The following is a 27816-nucleotide window of genomic DNA, read 5'->3' as shown; positions in this document are numbered from 1 at the left end:
AACTGTTGTTAGAGTGTTGCTGTTTTCTTCATTTTACAGATGAAGAAATGGTAATTAGAGAATTAAATAATAAGCCATTCACCTGGGGATATTAGTGTCTACCTCATTGGGTTTTTTTGTGAGGATTAATTGAATTAATGCACATAAAACTCTTCAAATAGTGTCTTGGCACAAGGTAACTTGGTTATTAGTACTGCTACTCAAAAGCACACATGTTGTAACCATAGAGATAGGAAGGCAGTTGGTGGTTGCCAGGGATTGGAGGGAGGGACGGATGAGGTGTGACTACTTAATGGGTATGAGGTTTCCCTTTGGGGTGACGAAAATGTTTGCAACTAAATAGAGATGGTGGTTGCGCAACATTGTGACTCTACTAAATGTCACTGAATTGTACACTTCCAAATGGTTAATTTTGTGTTATATGAATTTGCCCTCACAAAAAAAAAGATTTCTCAGAGGTTATAGTGGATGGGGCAGGACCAGGGAGATCTGAGAGTGAGGGCTGCCTTAAATTTTGCTCCCTGGGCCCCTTGCTCACCTCAGGTTAGTCCAAGCCCTGGTAATGTAGCCAGAATTTGGGCCTAAGCCTTTAGTTCACTAAATAAAGGGTTCTTTCCGCTTTACTATGTTGCTTTAGAAGTCAGGGAAAGTCTGTCCTCACTGGTGGATAGTTGTGATTTGTGTGCTGATAATTTCAGCTGGAGGAGGAGTTGTCCTCACCTCAGGCAGGAAAACAAGTGAATTTTTGAAGCCCTTTATAGTTTACCAAGCAGTTTTAGAGAACAGTGGGTTGCAAATAATAGGAACTTACTGTACATGAGTAACCCATCTAATGAGCGTAGTCAACATGACTCAAAGAGACGGGTGGGCAGGAAGGGAAGTCTTGAAAGTGTATAGTCAGAAACTTCTCTTCCTGAACTTGGGCTCTGTCCTTGCTGACTGCAAAGGAAACGCGAAGACTTCAGAATGGTGTCTATTAAAAGCAAAGTGACATCATTCTCCTCCCTGGTCTGTAAGCAGCTCCACTGAGTTTGCTGCGGCATTAATGGGGCCGGTGACAGCCGCTTAGCCTAGGCTAAATAGACCTTAGGGTACAGTCATGAATTTGCCATAAGCGTGAAGTGACTGGGAGAGTCCTTGTGAAAACAAAATCTCAGATCTTCCACAGCTAATCTCTTGGCAGTTTGCTTTATTTATAACTGTGTAAACGTGTAGCAGCACAACCCACTTGGTAAACATAGCGCTCATTAATAAACAGTAAGATATTAATGAACAGCCACCTCTCATGTTAAGGCAACTTGACATGTAGAACACAACTAAGAATTAAGTAGCAAAAGGTGGTTTTAATTTATTACATGTTGTTCTTGTCTTTGTGTTAGATGGATCTTGAGGTGGCCTTGACCTGATTTCTGGTCAAAGGGGAAGCCTGTGTCCATGTCCACCATCTATCTCCCTGTAGCCCTGGCCCTAATGTACCAGTAGAGCAGAGGGGAGTGCACAGGGGTTATTTCTATTGCTTACAAAACCTTAAAAAGATCTTGAAAACCTTTTCAGATATTTTTGTTTCTTTCTTTAGGCATAAACCTTTTCCCTCTGCCACTGGAGATGCAGAAATAAATGGCATGGTTTCTGCCTCCAAGATCTATCAGTCTAATGGGAAGATGGTCACTGAAAGAGCTAACTGTGAGGTAGGTAATAAAGACCATTCTAAGGGGACTAAGTACCAGGTGAGCAGAGGAGAGGGGATATTCAACTCTATTGATCATATTGGGCTTGGGGGTGTGGAATGGGGCAAGATTAGTGGGGGGTTGAGAGAAGAGATAACATTTAAATTGGACCTTGAAGGATTTCCTTGGACGGTGGAGTGGTGAAAGGGCGTGTGTGTGTGTGTGCGTGTGTGTGTGTGTGTGTGTGTGCGTGTGTGTGTGATGGGGACAGAGAGGAAGCTTTTGCAGAGCAATGACAGAACACAGAACTCTGCACTTAGTTGAGTTCAGAGAGAGAAAGACTGAGTGTTGTATGGTTGGAATGTGGGAACCAACTGGAGGGATAGGTTGGGGAAAGAATGAGTTGAACAAATCTTGCGTCCTTATTTCATCAGTGAGAAAAAACAAAGATGTGGAAAAATTAGGTGCCCTGCTCTAAGTTCACAAAGATAAGAATGCAGAGAGTAATGGAAAAATGATGCAAAGGGAAGAAGTGATCTTTTGAGATGCTAAGAATGACAAAGCTTTCTGTATTCCTAGGAATACAGGTGACTTTATCATGATTTTAGACTGCCTAGGTGTCAGAAAATATACCATTGAGGACCTGTCTGAGCAAAGATGTTGAAAGAGATGGTACTTTAATAGTCTGTGCTGCCAGGTCAGCGTGGGCGAAGTGGGCCTTCGGCTTGTGTTATTTGTGATCTTACATAGGGTCACTGTTTCTTTGGTTTTCATTTTCAGCATTTTTATTTCCAGATTTGTTTTGGTGATTAACTTTTATCACATGTTTAGGTGAATTTTAGGTGAATAACATTTGTGTTTAAATACATTTTGTATACTCTTAAGGCCGATTTCATTGGCCTGTGGTTAATTTTTTCTCCTTGAGGAATGTAATTCTGTTTTTGCTAAGAGACTCAATGGGGAAATTCTACTTTATCACCAGTTTTAAGTACTTTGAGTATTCTGTATCAGTTACAATGATATTTGTTAGAATTTAGAAAATGAAATCTCTGTGCTGAATATTCGCTATTTGCCAATCCCACTGAGCTTTTCACTGGTCTCCATCCTGCTCTGTGCCCAGCACCGGCTGGGCTTCCTTGCCTGCTGCTATCCAAGGCACCAGCACATCGGAGAGAAGCTCAGCTCCATCCCTCTTTGGGCTTGGGTGACCACTCCCTCCCCTTCTCTCTGCAGGCCTCTCTCAGGCTCCCTCTGGTGTTTCTCCGTCCTTCCTCCGTTCGCTGACCTTAGCCTCCCACTGCCCCAAATCTTTGTAAACTCCTCAATTGCTCTGTATGAAAATTCCGCATTTCCTGGAGGACCCCACTGAGGCATTATTTAGGTATGCTCAGAGAAAGTATATTGAAGATGCATATATGATAATTCGCATTCCTATAGTAAGTTTATTACATAAACTGAATTTAGTGGGGGTACAATTAGGAAACAACTTTTTTCTTTACATTAAAATGAAAGGCAAAACATTTTTTAAATATTCCTACAACTAACAACATGCTTTAGGACTTTTGCTTCCTCACCTCTTGAAAACAGCTCAGGCAGAATCATGTTTGGCTATTATTGAAGAGTTATATTTTCAAGTATTAGAGAACCTAGTTGAATCTAAAAAAAACCCCACACAATGACTCTCCATCCTGCATACAGTTTAAAAGTTTCGCCCAAGTTCTTTGCTCTCTCCTCAGCTTAATTCTGACTCAAAGCTTGGGGTTTGGCAGTGGGAAAGATGGGCATTATCTGTACTTTCACTCTTTCCTTTCCTACCCTGTCCCACCAAAGTCCAGTATTATGGATTTTTTTTTTTGGCCGTGCCACATGGCTTGTGGGATCTTAGTTCCCTGACCAGGGATCCAACCTGGGCCCTGGCATTGAAAGCACCGAGTCCTCACCACTGGACTGCCAGGGAATTCCCCTGGAATTTTTAAAATATCCAGCTTAAAGTAAGTAAGATACCAGCCTCCCTTATCTGACAAGCTCTGGCTTTTCTGAGTGATTCACTTGAAAGCTTCTTCAGTTAGCTCCAGGCTGGGTGAAGACATCCCTTTCTCATCTCTACATATAAATTCACCTTTGAAGAACTTTCTTTCTGATGAATCTCTAGTTTTCTCTTTCATATGCAGCTGGGGAGGTGAGCAGTGGATGAGTTTGGCCTCTTTTAATAATTTCTGAGAGGACGTGTCCCTAGATGATGATCTGTTTTGATAGCTTTGAGGCTCTAGCTGAAATTTCCTGGTTAGACATCAAGAAATGTCTAATCTCACATCCTGTTATGTTTGCATATTTTAAAAGGCATATTAAGAAAAGAAAAAGATGATGGCCATTCTGACTGGTGTGAGGTGATACCTAGTTGTAGTTTTAATTTGCATTTCTCTAACGATTAGTGATGTTGAGCATTCTTTCATGTGTTTGTTGGCTATCCGTATATCTTCTTTGGAGAAATGTCTATTTAGGCCATCATCAAAAAATCTACAAACAATAAATGCTGAAGAGGGTGTGGAGAAAAGGGAACCCTCTTGCACTGTTGGTGGGAATGTAAATTGATACAGCCACTATGGAGAACAGTATGGAGGTTCCTTACAAAACTAAAAATAGAACTACCATACAACCCAGCAATCCCTCTACTGGGCATATACCCTGAGAAAACCATAATTCAAAAAGAGTCATGTACCACAATGTTCATTGCATCTTTATTTACAATAGCCAGGACATGGAAGCAAGCTAAGTGTCCATCGACAAATGAAAGGATAAAGAAGATGTGGCACATATATACAATGGAATATTACTCAGCCATAAAAAGAAATGAAATTGAGTTACTTGTAGTGAGGTGGATGGACCTAGAGTCTGTCATACAGAGTGAAGTAAGTCAGAAAGAGAAAAACAAATACCGTATGCTAACACATGTATATGGAATCTAAAAAAAAAAAAAAAAGTTTCTGAAGAACCTGGGGGCAGGACAGGAATAAAGATGCAGACGTAGAGGATGGACTTGAGGATATGGGGAGTGGGAAGGGTAAGCTGGGACGAAGTGAGAGAGTGGCATGGACATATATACACTATCAAACGTAAAATAGATAGCTAGTGGGAAGCAGCCGCATAGCACAGGAAGATCAACTTGGTGCTTTGTGACCATCTAGAGGGGTGGGATAGGGAGGGTGGGAGGGAGACGCAAGAGGGAGGAGATATGGGGATACATGTATATGTATAGCTGATGCACTTTGTTATAAAGCAGAAACTAACACACCATTGTAAAGCAATTATACTCCAATAAAGATGTTAAAAATAAATAAATAAAATAAAAAGAGAAAAGAGAAAAAAAAAGAAAAGAAAAAGAGGAATATAGATAGAAGAAAGTGAGAAAAAAATTCATGAGAAAATAGAGGGAAACAAAAATAAGGGAAAGTGGAGAGAGAAAAAACAAGAAAGAAGAGCTCTCATCTTGATGTCCTGAAATTCCTGCTGATGTCTTGCTTTGTATTAGTTGACTCTCAGTGTAACATTGCCCTTGGATGCTAAAGTGTGATATTTTATTTGGAAAGAGTTCAGTGTAGTGAAATAAGTGATAATTTCAAAAAGAAAAACCAGACATTCAGGAGCACTACTAAATTGCTAAAATTTAGTTTTTAATTCTAGCAGACATTGAATTTGTTCCTTTACCATCCATTTCAGCTTCCTTGAGTGACAACCATGGACTTTAGGAGGGATGAACCTTATCTTCAGATCCAGAGGAGGGTCCTGCTTGATCTAAGCCTCTCAGAATAATCCCAGTTCCCTGTCATAGTGATTGATACAGGTTTAAGCCAGTCAGAGCATAGCAGTTCCCATCCTACAGACACTGTGTTGGAATAGTCCAGTAAGAGTGAAGCCTGGGACTTTTGTATGATGATGTTTCCAAAAACTGGCTTTGGCCTTTGTTCTACCCTTGGATGTGACTGCGGAACCACCATAAGTGCTGCTGGCAGTCATTTTATGAGGCCAGCCCAAGAACAAAGCCAACATTTGAAGGCAGACAGAACTGAGGTAACTGCAGAAAAATTGAGCCAGCCTAGACCAAACCATGCCTGGGACCAACCCATGGAAAGTCCTATGGACTTTTCAGTTACAGGAGCTAGTAAATTCCCTGAATTTTTAAAGCCAGTTGAATAGCTTTTCTATTATTTGCCACAGAAATAATCTCAGTTGATAACAGTTTTGTTGCATTTGAGTAATTTAAACTGAATTAAAACAACCAGTCCTCAGTCCTCACTAAAAGACAATATACATTTATAGTTTCTGAATATGAAATGCATTTATAGTTTGTCACATACACAATGCAAAGGATCGAAACTAAAATCCCAAAAGCCGGACCTCATTGCTTCGTTCACACAGAATAAGGGCTATGGAATTTCAAGGAACTCAAACTTTAATATTAAAGTTACTTGAAGATAAAGGAAAAATTATAGATGAGCCAGAGCTGAAATGGTTTGAAAGAATGCAGCTATTTTGACATAAACTTCTGCCAAGCTAGGCAGAATAGAAATGAAGAAAAACTGATATGAGTTTAAAGTCTACTGTTTGCCAGTTACTTTCACAAACATTATCACACTGAATTTTTACAATAATCCTTTGAGATTGCTATTATCCCCTCCCCCACCTCCATCCCCATGTTACATTTGTGGAAACAGGCTCGGAAAGGAAAAGCAATTTGTTCAAGATAATATAGTTATTTAGTATCAGAGGCAGGATTTGAGTCCAGATTATGTTCTTTCTACAAACTCGTTGTTTCTTTATAACAGCAGTCCCTAACCTTTTTGGCACCAGGGACCGGTTTAGTGGAAGACAATTTTTCCACAGACCTGGGGAGGGGGATGGTTTCGGGATGATTCAAGCACATTACATTTATTGTGCCCTTTATTTCTATTATTATTACATTGTAATATATAATGAAATAATCATACAACTCACCATAATGCAGAATCAGTGGGAGCCCTGAGCTTGTTTTCACTTGCCACTCACTGATAGGGTTTTGATATGAGTCTGCAAGCAACTGATTTATTATGGTCTCTGTGCAGTCAAACCTCTCTGCTAATGATAACCTGGATTTGCAGCCACTCCCCAGTGCTAGCATCACCGCCTCAGCTCCACCTCAGATCATCAGGCATTAGATTCTCATAAGGAGTAGGCAACCTAGATCCCTCGCATGTGCAGTTCACAGCAGGGTTTGAGCTCCTATGAGAATTTAATGTCACCACTGATCTGCCAGGAGATGGAGCTCAGGCGCTAATGCAAGCGATGGGGAGCGGCTGTAAATACAGATGAAGCTTTGCTCGCCCACCCGCCTCTCTCCTCTTGCTGTGCGGCCCGGTTCCTAACAGGCCACGGACCGGTACCAGTCCATGGCCTGGGGGTTGGGGCTTTAAAAGATATAGCTGGAAACTACAGGGGTCTGTAATGCCGGCCAGGGTTGGAGCAACTTAGAATGCATTTAATAGTTGCTTTGTGTGCTGGAGGTCTTTTAGATTGCAGACCCTGAGCTTTAGCTTTTTTGGTATTATTTAATTTACAAACAAGTCTGGCCCTCTGCCTTGGGAATAGCAAACACAAAGGAAGAATTGGATTCAGTAGTGTTTGCTTCCATATAACCTAACCAAACATAGGAGGCCTTATTCTGATGCACTGCTTCCTTCTCGTTTTCCTAAAAAGATTCATGAACCCTCTGCCAATATGATAAGTGTTGGGGGAAATGAGTTTCTGAATTGTCATTCTAGGAATTGCCTTTTGCAGCTGAAACTTCACCACTTAGTCAAGCCTTCCCCTGCCATCTGCTCAGCTCCAAAACTGCTGCAAAGGTTGAGAGGATCTGCTTAAATTACAAAGAACCATATCTATGATAGAAATTCCATGCCATGAAATCTTCTTATTTTCCCAGCTTGTCTGACACTGGCTCCAGAGGACCACACTTTTAGGATCACCAGGGTACTATCGCAAGGTATCAGGTCTTCAAAGGCAGCCTTTCATCAACAAATCATCGTTTCCAAATATTCATTGGAACTAACCTCATAATCCAAAATTGCAAACTCATTTTGTCCCCAGCTCTGGGCCAGTCAGGTCTGAGAGAATTTAAGGAAATCTCCATCAGTTTTGGTGGCTTAATATCATCTTAGTCTGTTGGTATATGTGAAAGTGACTAACCGGGCACACAGCAGGCATTGTCCTTCAGGTGTAATTGTCAGACTCTTCCCCAGTTTTTGTGAGTAAACCTGTCTTAAGCCATTGTTCTAGAGCCTACATGCCTATCTTTTCTCCCTGTGCTCAAGTTGTTAGTTTAGCAAGGACTGAAGTTCTTTTATTATCAGTTCAGCCCTTGTAAAGGCCTGTGTAGGTCTTTGATGCTTGCTTCTATGTCTCTCCAACATTTATTCCTTCATTTGTCCACTCATTCATTCATTCAATATGTTCATTTATTAGACAGTTTTTGCCAGTTTGTTAATGCTGGTCATGGCAGTTCAAAACGTCTCAGGTCATGCTCCCTAGAAGCAGAGATTGATGTGGGTATTCTTAGCAAGCCATTTAATCCTGAGGGAATGCTGGAAATGTGGTGGGGAAACAGAATAGGGCAGGGGAAGAAGCTAAGCTATGATGTGATTTCATGGGACACTCTGGAGAGTGAATGGTACCATACAAGTTATTCTCCCCATTGGCTGGGCTGTTACAACCCTGCTATCGGTCACTGGTTAGCTATGGACCACCCTTGGAGGTGGGGATGAGTAGAGGCTAATGTGAGCTCGCAAGCACTGCCAGACAGTTCTGTCAGGCAAGGACAGTTTCTCTGGGAGGCTTGGAGTGTGAGCCTTGCACTCATGACGTCTGAGGCACGGTAATGACAAAGTGGATCTAGGTGGAGCACCAATAGCGTGTGCATCACAATGATACCTGATATTTAGTCTCTGAGTGACTCCATAGAAATGGGTCATTGTAACACAACGTGGAGACGGAGTGATAGAGCTATGCACATAAGGAGCACATAAACCAAGCTAGGTGTGAGTATGTGGGGGGATGGAAGAGAGGTGAGATGGAGGAGAAAATTTTCTCAAGGAAAGTTTCCCCAAGACAAATGATTCATAAATTGAGGCCTGAAGGGTAAGATGGATGATGGAAGAGGGAGGAAATTTCCACCAGAGAGCATGAGCATGAACATTGGTAAATAGGGCTGCATTATGACTTTTGTGTGCCTTAAGCACTTTAGCCTCTCCTGAGCCCCCTCCTCCATAAAAAATATTAAAAATTGTATGTTATGACTATACTGATATAAATATCAATATAATCCAGGTTGGATTATATTTATTTTTTCTTTAGATTTTAAAAGAGATTGAAACATTTTCATGGTCCCCTAAGGGTACCTTGACCCTGTGCCTCTTATGCCTAAATGGACATGTGGGCCCTGTCAGTGAAGGTAGGAACATGTGGGAAGGCAATCTTGAATAGATCAGTGCTGCTGGATGCTAAGTGTGCAGCTGTTTCTGTCTCCTGGCCTGTGCTCCCATCTGCTGCCTGACTGCGTTTCAACTAACCCTTATCACCGCCTTCCCCTAAGACCATGCTCTCCTGAGACTGGACTGGGTTGGATAGTGTCTCCCCCAAATTCATATCCACTCGGAACCTTAGAATGTCATTATTTAGAAATAGGATCTTTTCAGATGTAATTAGGCAAATTCACATGAACATCTTAGAATAGATTGAGCCTATAATCCAAGGACTGGTGTTCTTATAAGAAGAGATGACACAGAGAGAGGAAGGCCATGTGATGTTTGAGGCAGAGATTAGAGCAATGCAGCTACAAGACAAGGAATACCAAGAATTGCCTGCAATTATCGGAAGCTAGGAGAGAGGCATGGAACAGATTCTTCCCTAGAGCCCTTAGAGGGAGCCTGGCCCTGCTGACACCTTGATGTTGAATTTCTGGTCTCCAGACTGCAAAAGAATAAATTTATGTTGTTTTAGCCACCCAACTTTGTTATGGTGGAACTTAGTTATGGTAATCCTAGGAATCTGGTATAGACGGTCTCTGCAAAACGTCTCACCTGAATCTCAGGTGTTCCTGGTTATGAGCGGGCACAGTCGGGCCCTGATTTGTCAACTCTTTTCCCCATTACTTTCTTTTTTAAAAAATTTATTTATTTATCTATTTATCTATTTTTGGCTGTGTTGGGTCTTCGTTTCTGTGCGAGGGCTTTCTCCAGTTGCGGCAAGTGGGGGCCACTCTTCATCGCGGTGCGCGGGCCTCTCCCTGTCGCGACCTCTCTTGTTACGGAGCACAGGCTCCAGACGCGCAGGCTCAGTAGCTGTGGCTCACGGGCTTAGTTGCTCCGTGGCATGTGGGATCTTCCCAGACCAGGGCTCGAACCCGTGTCCCCTGCATTGGCAGGCAGATTCTCAACCACTGCGCCACCAGGGAAGCCCTCCCCATTACTTTCTGAAGTAACTGTCCACTTTCCAGCACTGATAGTTAGTCCCTGAGTACTGAAGAGCAAGGAGATGAGTGGACAGACCAGAGAAGCTGCTAAGGTAGCTTTTGTTTCACCGGGCAGTTTCCTTCATTTACTCATTGTATCACACTTACTTTCAGCAGTGCTGGGTGCTAGAAGAAAATGGAGCATTGTTTTCAAAGTTTCAAAGAAAAATGTTCGCTTTGGGGGGCAGGAGGAGAAAAGGAAGCTAGGTACAGTAAATGTACTGTTTAATATTTTTCTTTTCCCTTATTCAAAAAAGCCTGTCCGAAAAAAACAGGCTTTTCCAGTTTCCTAGCCATTTAACAAAAATCTTAATGTGTAATTAATGTGTAAAGAAATTGTTGCATGTGTAATACATGTAAATGTGAAGATAACATGCTGCAACATCTCATAAACTGTGTGCTACTGGAGGGGAAAGACCACATCTTTCTCTTCTTAATGCTCAGAGTCTGGCACAGTACCTGGAACATCATAATCCTCCAGTAAATGTTTGCTGAATGAGTTAATCTGCCATACATTCATTCCCAAGGTGATTTAGCTCATTGGGGTCATGGGGCAGATGTCCCTCATTGCATCACATGCACAAGACCTAAGGTTGCATCTTTTTTTTTTTTTTTTGATAAATTTATTTATTTATTTATTATTTATTTTTGGCTGTGTGGGGTCTTCATTGCTGCACACAGGTTTTCTCTAGTTGAGGCGAGTGGGGGCCACTCTTCATTGTGGCATGCGGGCTTCTCATTGTGGTGGCTTCTCTTGTTGTGGAGCACGGACTGTAGGCGCACGGGCTTCAGCAGTTGTGGCACACAGGCTCAGTAGTTGTGGCTCATGGGCTCCAGAGCACAGGCTCAGTAGTTGTGGCGCACAGGCTTAGTTGCTCCACAGCATGTGGGATCTTCCTGGACCAGGGCTCGAACCCGTGTCCCCTGCATTGGCAGGCGGATTCTTAACCACTGTGCCACGAGGGAAGTCCCATAAGGTTGCATCTTTTAGATGGGACCACAATTTTTTTGGTGCAAGTGTATGAATGAATAGCTATATTGTCTAGATGTTACCTCCAAACAAGTTCACAAGATCAGATACTCTCCACTTACATGTCAGTATGCTCGAGAAAGGTACTGTCCTTTATATACAGTAATACTAGTACAAAATTATAACTTTACAATGGAAATTTTTTGTTTATGATTGAAAACACATCATTTTTAGCAGGTTTACTGGATATGGAGAGTAATTTTAACATTTATGTAGTGTCTGTTATCAACCAGGACTACGGTAAGCACTGTATATGCAATATCTCATTCAGTCATCACAACTTACCTATGAGGCTATTATTATCACCACTTTACTGGGAAGAAAACTTACATTAGACAGATTAATTAATTAGCCCATAAATTTGCAGAGCTGGGGTTCAGATAGTTGTTTTTCTAACTGCAAAATGCTTTGCTGGTGAATCTCAAGCTTTAGTGTACTAAAAAACATCTAAGGGAGTTTGACAAAAATACAGATTCTTAAGTCTTACTACTAGAGAACCAACAAGTCTAAGGTAGGCTCAAGTATCTATATCTTTAAGTATCACCCAGGTGACCTGGATGCAAGTGGTCCATGGGCCACACTTGGAGAAGCACTGCTTTGTACTATGAGATGTCAAATACACAGTGTGAATTATTCTTTTTTATTTAATGTCTTTGATTTAACATAATTTTCCCCCTTGTGACTGTCTAGTTTTTCCAGCATTATTTATTGTAATGTACATTCTTTCCTCACTTCTTGTAGTTTCATTTTTGTCATAAATCAAGTGTCCATATATATGGGTTCTGAACATGACCCTCCTGTTTTATTTTTTTCTGTATAATTCTTATCATCATCCATTGTAAACACTCTTTGAGAAATTACACTGTAGACCAAAGGGCAAGAAACATTGGAAAACCCCATGGATCTTTCTGTGACTGGACATAATATCTGTAAAATTTAGAGATGGCCATTTGCAAAGCAATGGCCAGCATTTCCTGGTATCCTCATTTAAATGTATCTATTTGGTCTACCAAGTACAATTTCTAGTATTTTTAGAAATCTGTCTACTGTTCAGTAACACTCAGGAATTACTCTTTTTCCCTCTCCATATTTGTAGCTCTCACTCCCCAAGACCTCTTTTACCAAATAAGCATTACAACATTTTGGGAAAGAAGTCATCTTTTTTTAAAAATTAAAATTTGTATGGAAACACAAACGACCCCGAATAGCCAAAGCAATCCTGAGAAAGAAAAATGGAGCTGAAGTCAGGCTCCCTGACTTCAGACTATACTACAAAGCTACAGTCATCAAAACAGTATGGTACTGGCACAAAAACAGATACATAGATAAATGGAACAGGATAGAAAGCCCAGAAAGAAACTCATGCACCTATGGTCGATTAGTCTACAACAAAGGAGACAAGACTATACAATGGAGAAAAGACAGTCTCTTTAATAAATGGTGCTGGGAAAACTGGACAGCTACATGTAAAATAAAGAAATTAGGGGAATTCCCTGGCAGTCCAGTGGTTAGGATTCAGCACATTCAGTCACAGGGCCTGGGTTCGATCCCTGGTCAGGGAACTAAGATCCTGCAAGCCATACCACATGAACAAAAAAAGAAAGAAAGAAAGAAAGAAATTAGAACATTCTCTAACACCACACACAAAAATAAACTCAAAATGGATCAAAGACCTAAATGTAAGACCAGACACTATAAAACTCTTAGAGGAAAACATAGTCAGAACACTCTTTTACATAAATCACAACAATATCTTTTTTGATCCACCTCTTAGAGTAATGAAAATAAAAACAAAAATAAACAAATGGGACCTAATTCAACTTAAAAGCTTCTGCATGGCAAAGGAAACCATAAACAAAACGAAAAGACAACCCACAGAATGAGAGAAAATATTTGCAAATGATGCAACCGACAAGGGATTAATCTCCAAAATTTACAAACAGCTCATGCAGCTCTATGTAAAAAAAAAAAACAAAAAACCGACAAACAACCCAAATAAAAAACGGGCAGAAGATCTAAATAGACATTTCTCCAAAGAAGACATACAGATGGCCAAAAAGTACATGAAAAGATGCTCAACATCACTAATTATCAGAGAAATGCAAATCAAAACTACAGTGAGGTATCATCTCACACTGGTCAGAATGGCCATCACCAAAAGTCTGCAAACGGGGACTTCCCTGGTGGCCCAGTGGTTAAGACTCTGTGCTCCCAATGCAGGGGGCCTCGGTTCAATCCCTGATCAGGGAACTAGATCCTGCATGCTGCAACTAAGAGCCTGCATGCCACAACTAAAAGATCCTGCACACCGCAACTAAAAGATCCCACATGCCACAAGGAAGATCCCGCATGTGGCAACTAAGACCCAGCACAGCCAAATAAATAAATAAATATTATAAAAAAAAAAAAGCCTACAAACAAAAAATGCTGGAGAGGGTGTAGAGAAAAGGGAACCCTCTTGCACTGTTGGTGAGAATGTAAATTGGTACAGCCACTGTGGAGATCAGTGTGGAGGTTCCTTAAAAAACAAAAAATAGAACTACCACATCATCCAGCAATCCCACTCCTGTGCATATATCTGGAGAAAACCATAATTCGAAAAGATACATGCACTCCAATGTTTACTGCAGCACTATCTACAATAGCCAAGACATGGAAGCAACCTAAATGTCCATCAACAGTGGAATGGATAAAGAAGATGTAGTACAGATATACAATGGAATACTACTCAGTCATAAAAAAGAACAAAATAATGCCATTTGCAGCAACATGTATGGACCTAGAGATTATCATACTAAGTAAATCAGATAGAGAAAGACAAATATTGTATGATATCCCTCATATGTGGAATCTAATTAAAAATGATATAAATAAACTTATTGACAAAACAGAAAAAGACTCACAAATTTCTAAAACAAACTTATGGTTACCAAAGGGGAAACATGGAGAGGAGGGACAAATTAGGAACTTGGGATTAACATACACACACTACTATATATAAAATAGATAACCAACAAGGCCCTACTGTATAGCACAGGGAACTCTACTCAGTATTCTGTAATAACCTATATGGGAAAAGAATCTGAAAAAGAATGAGTATGTGTATATGATAACTGAATCACTTTGCTGTACACCTGAAACTAACACAAGATTGTAAATCAACTATACTCCAGTAAATTTTTTTAAAAATTAAAATTAAATTTAATATACATACGTTTTAATGTATCTGAAAACATACATTAAATTTCTTGAAAATATACATTACATTTCTTGAATGATCAGCCCATAATCCTCATTTTGAAAAGCTGAAAACTATAAGGCAGCCATGATTATATTATCTGAAAACAAAGTAGCAGTCCTGTTTTGCCCCCAGCGACTTCCCTTTCTCTTCCCATCTATAACAATGTTACATGCTCTTCATTTCCCATTTAATCTTTAACCACTGTTATTTGCCCTCTGCCCTCACTACTCCAATTGGTCACCTTCAACTTTGTGTCTTCAAAAGTTATCTTTTATTAAGAGCATCTTATTTTACATTCAAATGTCATTAGGAAAGAAAGATAAAATATAGACATAGTAGTATTTACCTCTCAGGTGTTCTGCTTTTGAACAAAATTTTCCCCCTCACGGCAATTTTCTATTGCCTCAGATAGGGTGCCTATTGTAAATTTAGCTTCATTTAATTTGATTTATAAATGAGAAAAACAACAGATTATACATATTTGCCCACTGAAACATAAGGCTTCCATTTAAATTTGATTTCATGCCAACATGTAATTTTGATATCCTGTCAAGCAAACTCTTAAAACCATCTTTTCTTTTTATAGTACTATATGATACAGGCTAAAAAGACGGCATTTGTGATGAATTGCAGGTGAGGAAACTGAGGCATAGCGATATGAAATTATTTAGCTAAAACCATGAAGGAAATTGTATAAACAACCCAGATTCCACTGTATTGCTTTTCAATGAGTTCCAAGGTGCGAGACAGTTACCCAGCTGGATCCCCAAGAAGGGCAAAAGCTTCCCATTAGAAGCAGTTCAGGGGGCTTCCCTGGTGGCGCAGTGGTTAAGAATCCGCCTGCCAATGCAGAGGACACGGGTTCGAGCCCTGGTCCGGGAAGATCCCATATGCCATGGAGCAGCTAAGCCCGTGTGCCACAACTACTGAGCCTGCGCTCTAGAGCCCATGAGCCACAACTACTGAGCCCGCGTGCCACAACTACTGAAGCCCGCACACCTAGAGCCTGTGCTCCACAACAAATGAAGCCACTGCAATGAGAAGCCCATGCACCGCAACGAAGGGTAGCCCCTGCTCGCCACAACCAGAGAAAAGCCCGCGTGCAGCAACGAAGACCCAATGCAGCCAAAAATAGATAAATAAAATAAAAATAAATAAATTTATTAAAAAAAAAAAAAGAAGTGGTTCAGGCTCACAGCACCCAAGTTTATATGTGCATCTGCAATTGTGGATAGTCAGGCGATGATCCAGCTGGTCACAGGAAATGTAGGCTAAATGAAGGGCTGCTATTCAAATGATTACAGTGTGGCCAACTCAAATTCTGAACACTAATACCTCAATAGCACAGAAAGAGTTTTTTTCCAGTACAGGGGGTGGGGGTGTGTGGTAAACACAGACTGGGCTGTGTTACGTAGTGTATATCCTTTCTCCATTCTCTGTCAGTGAAAACCTCAACGACTAAGCATTGAAATCATTTCAGTTGTTTTGTAGTCAACCACACAGCTCATGGGAACTCAGCAGATGATTTAGTTGATAGTTAGTCACTTGGGGAGAAGCAAATGGATTTGCAGACCTAAGAAATCAGACACTACACCAATGGAAGAAGTTCATGGGCTTTCTTCCTTCTACACAGAGTCTAGTTTATATTTGAGCATAATTAGTTGAAATTTTCCTCCAGTAGTGTATGCAATTCTCCCAGTGATATGCTGACTACGCTTGTATTTTCCCTATGCTAGCACAGTCATATTTTATCACTCTATTGGAAATAAGAGTCAGGCGATTAGCAATGTTAATTGCTAATTGAAGTTGATATTTTCTTGGACAGCCACATTCTTGACAGGCCAATGGACAGTGCTGAAGAAAAGGATGGTGAGCCTAACTGAAGGTAGAATAGGAGTTCCTTTTGAAAATGTTTCTCATGTTTCCCTGATAATAAAAGTTACCTAGAGTGTTGGTTAAACATTCAGAATTCCTGGTTTCTCCTTTGGGAACGCTGATTCAGAAGGGTTGGGATATGTCCCTAGAATATGTACTTTAACAGCCATGTGATTCTTGCCATTAGAGAGGTGTGGGAAACACTGTCCTATCAAGTATGATTTTGAAAAAGTGATCAGAGATAGGGAGTCCCTGATTCCCAAATATCCCTCATCATTTCCATGAGGGTATTTCTCTCTTTCTTAGTACTTTCCCAAACCTTTGTTCTGTACCTCCCACTAACTGCCATTCAGTCCCATGTGGGTGGGTTTTTCCTACCTTAGATTTAGCATGTCCTCATCGCTTCATGTCAGCCTACAATTTCCATCCCATGTCAAGTCATTCCCTTTCCATGCACTCTCAGTCACAGTGGTACAGAACTATTTGCTTTTCCATGCCTATCCTAAGCTCTTCAAACCTTTTGACTTTTTTCCCATTCTGTTTTCTCCATAGAATGCCTTCTCTCACTGTTTTGCCCATTGCACTTTTATTTCTTCTTCAAGAACGCAAACATCAATTCCTTAGAAGTCTTCTTCAGCTTCCCCAGGCAGAGTTAATTCTTGCCTCTGTGCTCTCATAGCACTTTGGATTTCTCTTATCTATAATGAATGTTGTGTTGTAATTATTTGTTTACTCATCTGCTTCAGTAGGCAGCATGGATAGGGACAATGTCTGTATCTTTGTATTACAGTGCTGAGCAGAGTGCTGGGTACATAGTAGGAATTTTATAAATATTTGCTGAGTGAACTTTAGACTTTTAATAACTATATATGAAATTATTATTATCAAATAAAAGAGATATAAATGAATTTATTTATAGAAGTCCAGGTATTCATTCATTCATCCATTTATCTAGACAAGTATCTATTGAACCACTATTATATGCTAAGCATTAGTGATTCAGTGATAAGCAGAAAATAGACATGATCTTTGCCTTCATGGAGCTTTGAGTAGAGAGAAATATATTAATAAAATAACCATGTAATGAATAAAAGATTTGCTACTGTGAAAAATATGGGGATAGGCACGTGGGGGCAATGAAAGCATATAATGGAGGGTGGTGGTTACAATGGATCTGAGTGCTGATAGTGAAAGGAATTGTCTAGGGAGAAAGCGGAATGAAGACTTTTCCAGGCTCAGGAAAAAGCCTGTTCAAAGGCCCTGGGGAAGGAGGGAGAATGGTAAGAATGAGGGACTGAAAGATGGATGGTATGTCTGGAGCAGAGAGAGAAAGTAGGCTTATGGCCAGAGAAAAGGCTGTCACCTAGAGCATATGGGTTTTCATGGGCCTGTTAAGAAGTTTTGTCTTTATTTTAAATGCAGTGGGAAACCAGTAGAAAAACAGTGATTTTGGTAAGTGTGTTATTGCATTTTTGTGGGGATTTGTACTGGCCAAATGATGATCTGCTTTACTATTTATTTTGACTATGCAGAATTCTTCAGGACAGGAAGCATGTCTTGTATTTCTTAGTATTCCCAGAATCTAGCACTGTACAATAGAGTGGGTGACCAAGGGATGTGTGTTTCTTATTTCAGATTCTTGAGAGTGAGACATTATGTAAACATACTTAGAAAGAAACATAGTTAACCAAATCCATTGGATAGCTTATCACGACATAATGATTTGTGTTAAAATTGTGAAAAACATATTTGATATGGTGAATGGACAGCTGATTATCCCTACTATCTTAATCAAAGCCTGTTTCTTAAGTGGTTTGGGAAACCAATAGTCAGGGTACTTCCCATTTCCAATAAAGTTATTTTATCACTCATGATGCTGGAAGTTTTACTATTACTTTTTGGTCTTTAAGAGTCCTCTTTAAAAATGTAAATACCCAATTGGGAGTAAGAGATATATCAATATTTACCAACTGCTGTCTTTGGGATATTTTGATGGGGATTCAAATATAAAAGAACTATATGTATTGGGGATAGAGGAGGGGCATCAGTGATGTGGAAGTGAAGTTTGCCAGATGGCCAGTTCCTCAGTTTTGCTTCCACTGTTGCCTCCAGAAATTTAGTCGTTTTGTGAATGATGGCAGTGATTGTGCTACTCACTGTAGCTTAATCTATCTGGACTTTGGTTTCACAATGAAACAGGGAGTAGTTTCCCCCATAACCTCTAGGACACTGAAGTTTAATGATATCATGAGGGACAGTGCAATGAACTTTGGGAGATAAGTTGCTCTGTCATGCAAGCTGAGTCAGTGGCAGTACCTACCCGAATTCTTTGTGTTTCAGTGGACTTCTCAAATCAGCTTTTCAGAAACAAGTTCTTTTTGCAAGGCCAGAATTTCCTTAGAACATCAGTGTCCCTAATAGTAAAATAGTGCTTTCTGATCTTCCATCAAATTTTCCAGACTTCTTTATTTGCCCCACTGCTCAATAAATTTCTAGTTGCTGGAGGGGACATGAGTGAAAAAGAGAGCCTTTGTTCTCAAATAAACAACCTAACTTTACGCCTAAAGCAATTAGAGAAAGAAGAACCAAGAAACCTCCAAAGTTAGCAGAAGGAAAGAAATCATAAAGATCAGATCAGAAATAAATGAAAAAGAAATGAAGGAAGCAATAGCAAAGATCAATAAAACTAAAAGCTGGTCCTTTGAGAACAAAATTGATAAACCATTAGCCAGACTCATCAAGAAAAAAAGGGAGAAGACGCAAATCAATAGAATTAGAAATGAAAAAGGAGAAGTAACAACTGACACTGCAGAAACACAAAGGATCATGAGAGATTACTACAGGAAACTCTATGCCAATAAAATGGACAATCTGGAAGAAATGGACAAATTCTTAGAAATGCACAACCTGCCGAGACTGAACCAGGAAGAAATAGAAAATATAAACAGACCAATCACAAGCACTGAAATTGAGACTGTGATTAACAATCTTCCAACAAACAAAAGCCCAGGACCAGATGGCTTCACAGGCGAATTCTATCAAACATTTAGAGAAGAGCTAACACCTATCCTTCTCAAACTCTTCCAAAATATTGCAGAGGGAGGAACACTCCCAAACTCATTCTACGAGGCCACCATCACCCTGATACGAAAACCAGACAAAGATGTCACAAAGAAAGAAAACTACAGGCCAATATCACTGATGAACATAGATGCAAAAATCCTCAACAAATTACTAGCAAACAGAATCCAACAGCACATTAAAAGGATCATACACCATGATCAAGTGGGGTTTATCTCAGAAATGCAAGGATTCTTCAATATATGCAAATCAATCAATGTGATACACCATATTAACAAACTGAAGGATTAAAAACCATATGATCATCTCAGTAAATACAGAAAAAGCTTTTGACAAAATTCAACACCCATTTATGATAAAAAAACCTCTAGAAAGTAGGCATACAGGGAACTTACCTCAACATAATAAAGGCCATATATGACAAACCCACAGCCAACATCATTCTCAGTGGTGAAAAACTTAAACCATTTCCTCTAAGATCAGGAACAAGACAAGGATGTCCACTCTCACCACTATGATTCAACATAGTTTTGGAAGTTTTAGCCATGGCAATCAGAGAAGAAAAAGAAATAAAAGGAATCCAAATCGGAAAAGAAAAAGTAAAGCTGTCTCTGTTTGCAGATGACATGATACTATACATAGAGAATCCTAAAGATGCTACCAGAAAACTACTAGAGCTAATCAATGAATTTGGTAAAGTAGCAGGTTACAAAATTAATGCACAGAAATCTCTTGCATTCCTATACACTAATGATGAAAAATTTGAAAGAGAAATTAAGGAAACACTCCCATTTACCATTACAACAAAAAGAATAAAATACCTAGGAATAAACCTATCTGAGGAGACAAAAGACCTGTATGCAGAAAACTATAAGACACTGATGAAAGAAATTAAAGATGATACAAACAGGTGGAGAGATATCCCATGTTCTTGGATTGGAAGAATCAACGTTGTGAAAATGACCATACTACCCAAAGAAATCTACAGATTCAATGCAATCCCTATCAAACTACCAATGGCATGTTTTACAGAACCAGAACAAAAAATTTCACAATTTGTATGGAAACACAAAAGACCCTGAATAGCCAAAGCAATCCTGAGAAAGAAAAAACAGAGCTGGAGGAATCAGGCTCCCAGACTTCAGACTTTACTACAAAGCTACAGTAATCAAGACAGTATGGTACTGGCACAAAAACAGAGATATAGATCAATGGAACAAGATAGAAAGCCCAGAGATAAACCTACGCACTTATGGTCACCTTATTTTTGTTAAAGAAGACAAGAATATACAATGGAGAAAAGACAGCCTCTTCAATAAGCGTTGCTGGGAAAACTGGACAACTACATGTAAGAGAATGAAATTAGAACACTCCCTAACACCATACACAAAAATAAACTCAAAATGGATTAAAGACCTAAATGTAAGGCCAGACACTATCAAACTCTTAGAGGAAAACATAGGCAGAACACTCTATGACATAAATCGCAGCAAGATCCTTTTTGACCCACCTCCTAGAGAAATGGAAATAAAAGCAAAAAGAAACAAATGGGACCTAATGAAACTTAAAAGCTTTTGCACAGCAAAGGAAACCATAAACAAGGCAAAAAGACAGCTCTCAGAATGGGAGAAAATTTTTGCAAATGAAGCAATTGACAAAGGATTAATCTCCAAAATATACAAGCAGCTCATGCAGCTCAATATCAAAAAAACAAACAACGCAATCCAAAAATGGTCAGAAGACCTAAATAGACGTTTCTCCAAAGAAGTTAAACAGATTGCCAACAAACACATGAAAGGATGCTCAACATCACTAATCACTAGAGAAATGCAAATCAAAACTACAATGAGGTATCACCTCACACCAGTCAGAATGGCCATCATCAAAAAATCTACAAACAATAAATGCTGAAGAGGGTGTGGAGAAAAGGGAACCCTCTTGCACTGTTGGTGGGAATGTAAATTGATACAGCCACTATGCAGAACAGCATGGAGGTTCCTCAAAAAACTAAAAATAGAACTACCATACAACCCAGCAATCCCACTACTGGGCATATACCGTGAGAAAACCATAACTCAAAAAGAGTCATGTACCACAGTGTTCATTGCATCTGTATTTACAATAGCCAGGACATGGAAGCAACCTAAGTGTCCATCAACAGATGAAAGGATAAAGAAGATGTGGCACATATGTACAATGGAATATTACTCAGCCATAAAAAAAATGAAATTGAGTTATTTGTAGTGAGGTGGATGGACCTAGAGTCTGTCATACAGAGTGAAGTAAGTCAGAAAGAGAAAAAGAAATACCATATGCTAACACACATATATGGAATCTAAAAAAAAAAAAAAAGGTTCTGAAGAACCTGGGGGCAGGACAGGAATAAAGATGCAGACGTAGAGGATGGACTTGAGGATATGGGGAGTGGGAAGGGTAAGCTGGGACGAAGTGAGAGAATGGCATGGACATATATACACTACCAAATGTAAAATAGATAGCTAGTGGGAAGCAGCCACATAGCACAGGGAGATCAGCTCGGTGCTTTGTGACCACCTAGAGGGGTGGGATAGGGAGGGTGGGAGGGAGACGCAAGAGGGAGGAGATATGGGGATATATGTATATGTATAGCTGATGCACTTTGTTATAAAGCAGAAAATAACACACCATTGTAAAGCAATTATACTCTAATAAAGATGTTAAAAAAAATTAATTAATTAAAAATAAAAGGAGAGCCTTTGTTGAGATTTTGGGGTGAGGATGGTTTTTCCAGAATATTACATGATGATTTGAAAAATTAGGAACTCTGTGCATGACAGGGGCACATTTCCACTGAACACGTTCTGTAAGACTCTTCTTATTTCCCTCTAGGGCTTTCTCCACTCTGCCCTGTAGATTTCTACAACATCATTTTCATATTTAGCAGTTGCTCCTCACTGAATGAATTATGACTATAAAATCTTGTATTAAAAATATTTTAAAATGAATAAAGTCATTCTATTATTCAATATAACTGCTTTATTTCCTCACATATTCACAAGAAATGCCATAGACCTCACTGAGAGTTTTATTTTTTTATTTTTATTTTTTTAAATAAATAAATTTATTTATTTATTTATTTTTGGCTGTGTTGGGTCTTCGTTGCTACGTGCGGGCTTTCTCAAGTTGTGTCGAGCGGGGGCTACTCTTCGTTATGGTGCGTGGGCTGCTCATTGCAATGGCTTCTCTTGTTGAGGAGCATGGGCTCTAGGGCATGCGGGCTTCAGTAGTTGCGGCCCGTGGGCTCAGCAGTTGTGGCTCACGGGCTCTAGATCGCAGGCTCAGTAGTTGTGGCGCATGGGCTTAGTTGCTCTGCAGCATGTGGGATCATCCTGGACCAGGGCTCGAACTGGTGTCTCCTGCATTGGCAGGTGGATTCTTAACCACTGTGCCACCAGGGAAGTCCCATGAGAGTTTTAATAAATTAAAAAATCACCACCAAGGAATAAGGTTCTGATTATTCAAGCGACCACACTAACCAAAGACTGAGCCCCACCCCCACCCCCCTTTTTTTTTTAAACTCTTCCTCTGAGAGGTGCTCATCTCAGGTCCTAATACATCTAGTAGAGTCTAAGTCAGGGATCAGCAAATTAGAGGCCACACCTGACCAATAGCCTTTTCCTGTAAATACATTTTTATTAGAAGATAGCCACACCCATCTATTTAAGTATTGTCTATGCTGCTTTTGTGCTTCAACAGCAGAGTTGAGTAGTTGCAACAGAAAATATATGGCCCACAGAGCTGAAAACATTCACTATCTCGTCTTTCATAAAACAAAGTTTGCCGACCCTGGTCTAAGATATGTTTCTATATATTCTTTGACTGTCATTAAGCTACAAGCTCCTTGAAAGCACAAACCAAATATGATTTTTCTTTGTCTCTTCAGTGCCTGTCACATTGTTGTGATGGAAGGAAGTGCTCAAATTCAGAATAAATGAAAGTAACCTAATCCATCTGTATAAATACTCATGCCACCCTGCTACTCCCAATCTTAAAGAATATGGGAAAGAACTATTGAAAACCAGGAATAGGGTGATTTCCTATCAGGACAATTTTAGGTTGATTTTCAGGAAAATCTGTATCAATCAGGCAAACTCAGATCTTGGTGTGCTGCAAAGGGTTTCTTCTTTTCTCATTCTAGCAATCCAGGGATGGGAAGGCAGGGATGTGAGGGAAGGACCAATGCAACTTTTCAGCTCCAAGAGAATTTTCATACCTAGTGATTTCCCCAAATATTTATAAGGATGTCCCAGTGTCAGGTGCTGGGCAGCTTGGCCATGGAATAGCTAAGGGGGCATGCTGGGGATATTTGTATTCCCCACTCACTCATTCCAGTAGGTAGATTCTGTTTCGATGTTTGGTATTATGCGAAAAAGCAGGTTTTGGGGAAGCAAATGTAGGTTGCTGTCTGTTCTCTTTCTACCTTTGTTTGAATGCTCTTGGTTGACTTCCCTATATATGTAAATCAGGGAAATGACTAGAAAGTAAATTAGTTTCTTTAAAAAGTTCATAGATCTGATATCTTGTTTGAGTAGGCATTGGAAAGGGCTCAGGAAAATACTTCTGGTTAGTTTTCTTAATAATCACGCCAGAGAGCAAATAAGTTTATTACCAGTCTGACCCCTTCTCACCCTTCTGCTGTTAGATATCACTAACAGATCACTGTGTTCTTTCAGAGAGCCTCAGAACCCTCCTTAACATGTTCCAAGAAGCCACCACCACTTAGTCAGAATTGGCATATGAGATGGAAACTTATTTTCCAAAGCTGGTTTTATATATGTCTAAATGTGAGAATCTGATTTCTTCCTTAGCTCCCCATGTGGTAATTGATCCAGGCCTTGAAGGTAGTAACTGGGGAGGCCTGGCAAACCAAAGCATTCTCAGCAGAGTACAGAGCACGAACAAAGGTGTGAGGTGACCAGATGGAGTAAAGCAGAGTGTGCAGTGGAAAGTCACATGAAATGAATTTGGAACAGGAAGGAGAAGCCAGATTTAGGTGGACGTTGGCATCCAGGCCAAGACTCTTGAATGTGATTTGTAAAGTCAGTGTTCCCAAAGGATGGCCAAGGTTCTCCAGAGAAATAGAACCAATAGGATAGAGTGTACGAGTGTATACACACACACACACACACACACACACACACACACACAGAGACAGACAGACAGAGACAGAGATAGACGGGGTGAGGATTTATTTTAAAGAATTAGCTCATGCGATTGTGGAAGCTGGCAAGTTCAAAAACTGCAGTGCAGGCCAGCAGACTAGAAATTCTGTCAGGAGTTGATGTTGAAGTCTTGAATCTGAAGGCAGTCTGGAGGCCGAATTTCTTCTTCTTTGGAGGACCTCAGTCTTTTATCTCAAGTCTTTCAACTGATTGGAAGTGGCCCACACACATTATGGAAAGCCATCAGCTTTACTCAGAGTCTTCTGATTTAAATGGTAATCACATCTTTAAAAACGTTTCTGTAACACTGACTGATGTTTGACCAAACAGTGGGACACCATACCCTAGCCAAGTTGACATTAAAATTAATCGTCACAGTCAGCATAGGTAATTTTCAATGGTAGACATATTTGTGTTTTTAAATTTGTATTATACATTTAAATCTCATTTACATAAAACTTCTGATTTCATAGAAATTATTGGTTGGAACAAAGGTAAATTTATTTAAGTAAAACAGAGTTGATTTAATGAAAATTATTAAATAAATATTGGGTAGAGAGGGCCTATGGATATGGTGAGTATATGAAGGTTGTACTGAAATGACTGACATTAGAGAATGGTAAACAACAGAGAATTGCTATACTCCTGCAAGGAAATGTCATAAGGAAACAGGGTTTTAGGAATATTAATTCTGTTGCCCTGAACAAAGGCCACAGATAGAAAAAAAATTCATCAACAAATAATAAATGTGGGGACTTCCCTGGTGGCACAGTGGTTAAGAATCTGCCTGCCAATGCAGGGCACACGGGTTCGAGCCCTGGTCCAGGAAGATCCCATGTGCCGCGGAGCAGCTAAGCCCCTGCAGCACAACTACTGAGCCTGCGCTCTAGAGCCCATGAGCCACAACTACTGAGCCCGCGTGCTGCAACTACTGAAGCCCGCACGCCTAGAGCCTGTGCTCCGCAGCAAGAGAAGCCACCACAATGAGAAGCCCATGTACCACAATGAAGAGTAGCCCCCGCTCGCCGCAACTAGGGAAAAGCCCGCGCGCAGCAATGGAGACCCAATGCAGCCAAAGATAAATAAAAATTTTTTAAAAATTAAAAATAAATGTGAAAATGTTTGCTTTTGCTATAGTAGTAAAATAATGCATTTTCTCAATCTGCTGTTGTTCTTTTTTAAAAAATTGGTCTTGCTACTCACTTTTTTTTTTTTTACAAATAGAAGTTTTAAATTTTATGTAGTCTGAACAGTTGGTCTTTTGTTTTATGATTTCTTAAAAGGATTTTAAGCTTAGGAAGTCATCCTTGATTTTAAATTCACAGACCTAATACCTTGTTTGAGTGGGCATTTGGAAAAGGATGTTTTAAAAATATTTAACTTTTTAATATATCTGGGATTTATTTTGTTATACACTATGAAAGATGGGTCTAAATTAATTTTATTTCCCTTAAATTCCTACCCAGTTATTCCTGCACAAGTTAATGAATAGTTCTTCCTTTCTGGTGCTGTCACTTTTGTTTTCTAGCAAATTCTTGTATGGAAAAAAATCAATTCTGGACTGTCTAGTGTGTGTTCTATATCTTTATATTTTTTCTTCTTTCTGTAGTGTCTTATTTTAATTATCATAGCCTTATTTTTTTTCACCATAGAGAGTTTATTTTCCATATAAAAGGGCAGAAGCTAACATGTGAGCAAAAGGGTAAAAAGCGTGGAGCTCATGTGGGAGACCGTGACAGGTGACTTGAGGCTGAGGGTGGTGAAGGCTGGTCCAGGTGGAGAATTGGAGGTTGTGATGAAGAGATGGGGTCAGATCCAGGCCCTGTCCTTCAGGCAGAGACCATGAGACATGTTGATGCCAAAATTTATGGGATACAGCAAAAGCAGTTTTAAAAGAGACTTCTCACAAAAAATGCTTACTGGTCTTGGAGAGTTTCCCGGAGAGGCACAGGGTGAGGGATGGTGGCGACTGCAGCTCACCCTGGGGACAGAGTCAACTGGCGGCAGCCACCCTTGGAGCTCTCCCCACCATGTGGACACTGTTGCTGGCGGGCACCACGCCCTCCAGCTCAGCTTTATGCTGTATTTAAATGTCTAATGTGGCTAGACCCATTTATATTCTTCATTCAAAAATTTCTTTGATAAACTTATCAATTTTTTCTTCCTGAGAACATCAGAATCTAGTCAGATTCTCCAAATTTTCATAGAATATTTATTGGACTTTTGTAAATCATTATGAGGGTTGTAATGAGTTTGTGTATTATTCATTTGTGTATGAATTTACACCCATTTTCGATCAACTTTTGATGTTTGTGACGACAGAACACAGATTAGAGTCAATGAATTAGTCTGAAATAGTAACAAAGACATTTTATCTCAGTTGCCTCCTTCACTTGAGCAATTCATAGCCAAATTAAATTTAATCCCCTTTCATTTTTGCACCTAAATGTCTGGTGGAGATGTAATCCAACAATCAAGGATCCAATGACTGGCCTCAGGGAGCAGAATAAAAGACACAATGATAAACATTGTCGGTGAATCGATTTGGAAGCACTTGAAGGGTAATTCACATTTCAACTTTTATTTTAACTTTCATTTTAATTCCTCAGTATTTCAGATGGAAACCCATGATCCCCTTCTGCAAGAATTTTCACCTTGGGTGTTTACAATTTTTTTCTCTTACTTCCTTTGCCCTCTTCATGCTTGTGGTATCTGTACAGCAAGTTCTCATGGCCCTAGCTAATTCTTGGTACTCTTGAAACTCTCCTGACAGCGGAAAGCAGTGATCAGACAGGTTGAATGACTCAATGGAAATATAATCTGATCTCATTTTAGCTACGTGTAAGAAGTAACCTGCTGTGAACTAGAATTGTAATGCTGGAAATTATCTGATTCCTACAGGCCTCTCTTCCTTCTCTGCCCTGGTGAATGACTGCTAAAGGAATTTGAAGCATGTAAAACATGATAAACATTGATTTGTTGCCTTGGCCATTGAACTGGACATCTTGCCTTCTTGCAGGTAAAACTGAAGAGGAGTATGATAGATTCTAGATTTTATTTATAAGGGTGAAGCTTTTAAATGTACTCACTTAAGTTGCTTCTTGAGGCAGTAACGTCCTATTTCCTTTAAATTAGACTTCCTGCTTTGAACCCAGTTTATAAAGCAAAGCAAAATGAAACAA

General features: G+C 39.8%; 1 protein-coding gene across 3 annotated transcripts in view; it reads left to right on the top strand.

The window, feature by feature from the left end:
• LOC309663825 (spermatogenesis-associated protein 31D4-like) overlaps window positions 1-27816 on the top strand; it is a 210537-nt gene that overhangs the window by 166710 nt on the left and 16011 nt on the right. For 2 of the 3 annotated variants that reach the window (XM_082468361.1, XM_082468362.1), the window contains one exon: window positions 1577-1688. In XM_082468361.1, the coding sequence (XP_082324487.1) occupies window positions 1618-1688 (71 nt within the window). In that variant the 5' untranslated portion in view covers window positions 1577-1617. Of the gene's footprint in view, window positions 1-1576; window positions 27654-27816 lie in introns of all 3 variants that reach the window. The other variant, XM_082468363.1, reaches the window with a different exon arrangement.

The sequence above is a fragment of the Balaenoptera physalus genome, assembly GCF_965194825.1.
Source record: "Balaenoptera physalus genome assembly, chromosome: 7".
In the NCBI taxonomy this organism is placed as follows: Eukaryota; Metazoa; Chordata; class Mammalia; order Artiodactyla; family Balaenopteridae; genus Balaenoptera; species Balaenoptera physalus.
This window is presented reverse-complemented; position numbering and strand designations above follow the sequence as displayed.